General features: G+C 36.5%; 1 protein-coding gene across 1 annotated transcript; it reads right to left on the reverse strand.

Annotated features, from left to right (window-relative positions):
- Window positions 1-1412: 1412 nt before the first annotated feature.
- LOC132645469 (protein WHAT'S THIS FACTOR 1 homolog, chloroplastic) lies at window positions 1413-3705 on the reverse strand. Its single transcript, XM_060362465.1, has one exon. The coding sequence runs from the start codon at window positions 3441-3443 to the stop codon at window positions 1794-1796; it is 1650 nt and encodes a 549-aa protein (XP_060218448.1). The 5' UTR covers window positions 3444-3705; the 3' UTR covers window positions 1413-1793.
- Between the last annotated feature and the right edge of the window lie 786 nt (window positions 3706-4491).

A 4491-nucleotide genomic window follows, 5' to 3' on the forward strand; every position in this document is an offset into this window, starting at 1 on the left:
TATGAGGTCCCCATATTCCCACAAACAACTAGGGTACTAGGTTCAATGTTGAAAAATGGCTCTTACATCTTATAATGACACATGTTAACTGTGATAATAAAGAATGATTCAATAGGAGATATGGTTTTGCTTTTTGATCAGAGTAATATATGGGTGCCAGATAATATTCACGATAAGACAATGGCTGTAGCAGCGGAACATTGTGGTGAAGCTGCTCAAGAATATAATGGACTAGAAACATTGGTAGTGACTAGTGACCAACAACATCAGTAAGCTACATAATCTGATTAAATACTTATTACCGTTAGAAATACAAGAAAGAGTACAGAACAAACCGTGCAGTACTGACTGTCATTCTCTGCTTATATATATAACTGGTATCTGGGCACGCACGTGCGTCTGCCTCGTATAAATATGTATAATTTTTTAAAGAGTGTAAATGCCTAACAATGGCTACTGTTAACAAATTATATTTAGCTAATTCAATTAATAAAAGGAAGCTTGAGCCATTAAAAGCTAAAGAATTTTGTATATTAACTGCTTTTCAATGTACTCCGGATAGAGGAATGCATGAAGTTGAACATAGTAAAATAAGAGATTGAAAGATTTCACTTTGCCTCTTGATAAATCTGCATTGCTAATGTAGATGACAATTCATGCTATCTTTTACTCCTAACAATTGAATTGTATATAGAGCACTTCGATCAAATTAAAATTTCTAAATTAAACGTCATAACCAAAATTAAAAATTAGACGTGCCACATCGAACTAAGAGTCATAGAACTTGATTTTTATAATTGATAATTCTAGCATTCATATCATTGATATTGTCTTGAGTAGAACCCACTAACCAAATAATGATACAGGTGGCATCTATTACTTGGTTTAGACTTGGAGATGACTTGGAGATGGTGATCAAGGGAAGAAGACATTTATTCCACAACCTTCTGTTCACAAGAAAAAACACATCACTTTAGAGAGCTGGCCAAAAATATATGCCATCAGATCTTTCTTCCTTTGTATAACCGGAAAATCTGTCGTAGTTAATGCCCAACTCTCTACCCTTCCTTACTTGGACACCAGCCAAACTCGGTTCTTAAAACTCGTAGTTAATGCCCAACTCTCTACCCTTCCTTACTTAGACACCAGCCAAACTCGGTTCATAAAACTCGTAGTTAATGCCAGGGCCCTTGACCTTTCTTCACTTAAATAACAGACTTGGTTCACAACAGGACTCAAACTCGTAATGTGCGCCTACCAGACATCCTATGGTGTGTGCTATCTTTGTCATTGAACCAAATCCCTTGGGGCAATATATGTCATCACTTCTTAAGATGGAGAACTGATCTGAGCAAGGGTTTGAAAGACAAATGCTTATATGTTTCGAATTACATAACAGAAAAGAGCAGGAGTCAATAAGCCATGAGCACCATGTTGTATTATGTAAAGCCACATTTTACAATCTGGCAAACAATCTTAACATTTGAAAGCTTTAGCGCCTCAATTAGTACAGAACTAAGAATTCACATGCCACTTCCAGCAGAAGCATATAGGAGCTGTGTAATCTAAAAGATATTTAACTTAACGACAACATCAAACCATAAGTCTGATGCAAATATGCTAAGCCAAGGCCTATTAAGAGAAAAGACAGGGTGTCGAAAGAATGGAAGAACCTTTTACCCGGGATTTCAAACTTCGTGCGAATGTAATAGGCTAGTAGCAGATGTTGTAACTTAAGATCTTTTACAATGTCTTTCATGCATGAAATAATCTCACGCACAAGTTTATATTTGTCACCAGCGTTCCCGGGGCCGGCCATCTGGAAAAACAGGGACTAGATTCTTTTCTTCCTCCTTTGTACCATTAACTTTTTTAGTCAGTTTCCTGTCTTCAAGGTTAACAGTACCTTCATCGTCACTGAAGTCAGGAGGTATATCTTCATCACCATCATCACTCCAGTCATCATCGGAATCTTCATCGCCATCATCAAATCCATCACTCCCCAAGTTATCAATGTCAGACCAATCTTCACCTTCCTCAGCATCAGTTCCATATTTGGACTCAGATTTTTCTGTTCCGTCAGAATCAGTTTGTGGAGTGGTTCTCCGATTGAATCTTGTAACGGACACAAGGGAGCGAAGCTTTTCTTTGATGAGCAATAACCTGTTCTTTTCTATCAAGTGTGAATCCTGATAAGCTTCACGAAGAAAAACGGAGTCCCGATCCCCTTTCAAAGAGACATAGAACATATCAGGATGCCTTATCAGCATGCCTCTCAGCTGTTGAGAGAATCTAAATTCTTCCCTAAAATGAGTAAGGTGATCAACAAGAGTCCTTTTCTCGACTGTGAGGCTCAGAAGTTCATGAACCACACCGCATGCATGTTTTTCTTTTTCCGGAGTACCTTGCCTTATTTCAGAGAAATCCTCATAAGGAGAAATGTAAGGCATATCTCTAAACTGACTAATCCTTCTCATCTCACCCTTTGAAAGTTTAAGACCCTTAGGAAGCTTCACCCTATTGAACCTTGGTGGTCTATCGATGATCAAATCTTTCTCTTCCAACTCTCTTTGCCTATTCTCTTCTTCTGCGATCTGTGCAGCAGACACAGCAAGCTCAGGGTCCCAGTGAGTCAACTCAAGTGCCGGCCCTCGTCCAGTTGGAACTACCTTGAAGTATTGTGGATATCGCCTACAGATTGTATCCTGGAATTCCAATGGAAGACCTAAGTCAGTCTTCAGATGTCCAATCTTCTCCAACAGAATCCGTTTGTCCAAAGACATCATCAATATTTTCCTCAACTTGACAACCAACAAATCCTCCATTTCATACCTAATCTTCATTTCCTCTAAGTAAAGCCTCTCAGCCTCAGGAGTCATTTTGAACTTAAGTGAGTAAGCCCCTTCTTCCACAATCTCAAACACTCCAGGAAATTTCTTCAACAAAGCAATAAATCTCCTTTTCTTTTCCAGACCCAATGCTCTTCTATACCTACCCAATTCGCGAAGCGACATAATTCTATCAGGCTGACTCACTAAAATCTTCCTAATCTTCATAACCAATTTCAACTTCTTATCCCTTTGAATCACATTATCAAAAGGAAGCTCTTTCCTTCTCTTCACAGCACCAGCTGCTCTAATTGTAAAATTAGGCACCTGGGGTTTCCTTAAATTACATAAAGATTCATTCTTTTCTCTAAAAGATACACTTTTGCCCAAAAATGGAGTCTTTAAATTACATAAAGATCCATTCTTTTCTCCAAAAGCTAAACTTTTGCCCAAAATTTGAGTCTTTCCAAAATGGTTTGCTGATATAGCCAGATGGGTCACTGGACAAATTCTAGTTTTATGAAGAAAAGATGATTTATGTGAAATGGAAAAGGGAAAAGTTCCATTTGGAGCAAAGGGTCTTGATGTTGAGGAAAGAAGAACCTTGGGTTCCATGAGGAGTCCCAATTCTTGGTAGAATTATCAAAGAAATAGATTACTATAAAACATGAAAACAAGAAGTTTTTAAAGCAGAATTTAGATAGCAATAATAAGCAGTATGAGAGAAAGAAAGAAGAAAACAATACACTGACCTTAGGTGGTTAGAGCAGAGCTATGAATGTTGGAGATGTTGATATGGTTAGGGTTTATCAGAAAGAGCAAAAAACCCCAGAAGAAAATAATATTATCTGCTTCTATATTATTCACTATTATCTTCTAGGTGGTCACCTAATAGGCTAATATTGATTATGGTCTTCGAAATTATGTGGAAACCTAATGCAAGAATTCAGATATTGATATTAATAAGTTTTACATTATTTAGTTTATTATATATTAAAAATGAGGTATATAATATATAATTTTAAATACTACTTAATTAATTTTAAATTGCATAAGCTTAAATATATTTTTATTTTTAATTAATCTGGAGTGTGCAATTTGCACGAAATTCCTTACTAAGGTGTGGTCTTTAATTTTTATCCTTCGCATAAAACTCTTGGGTTCCAGATTCGAACACCCGCTCAATCAAAAATTAAAACAAAAATGGCAAGGCAGAGTTTGAAATTCGCAAGACAGAATTTGACTTTATATTAAAGCAGAGTTTGACTGTAAACTCTACTTAAGGCAGAGTTTTGCCTTAGGCATAGGCAAACTCTAGGCAAAAGGTAGAGGTTTGCATTAAGGCAAAAAAAAAAAAAAAAAAAATTACTCAGCTGGAATTTTGCAGAACTCTAACTTAAGGCCTAACTTTTGCCCGAATAAGCCTAATTTTGTTATGAAACTCTGTCTTGCAATTTTTTTACTGAGCCGAGATTCGAACTCCAAACTTCAAGATATTAGGCGAAGGACAAAAATAAAAGATAAACAATTCGAGGGACAAAAATTAAAGATTAGTGCCTCTGAAGGGCAATCCGCGCAAAAAAATGATGTGGAGAATGCTGAAAATGACTTTGGTAAAAAGCAATATGTCAGCTTACCTAAAATCAACTTTTTCAATATATAT

This window comes from Lycium barbarum, chromosome 6 (assembly GCF_019175385.1).
Source record: "Lycium barbarum isolate Lr01 chromosome 6, ASM1917538v2, whole genome shotgun sequence".
Classification (NCBI taxonomy): domain Eukaryota; kingdom Viridiplantae; phylum Streptophyta; class Magnoliopsida; order Solanales; family Solanaceae; genus Lycium; species Lycium barbarum.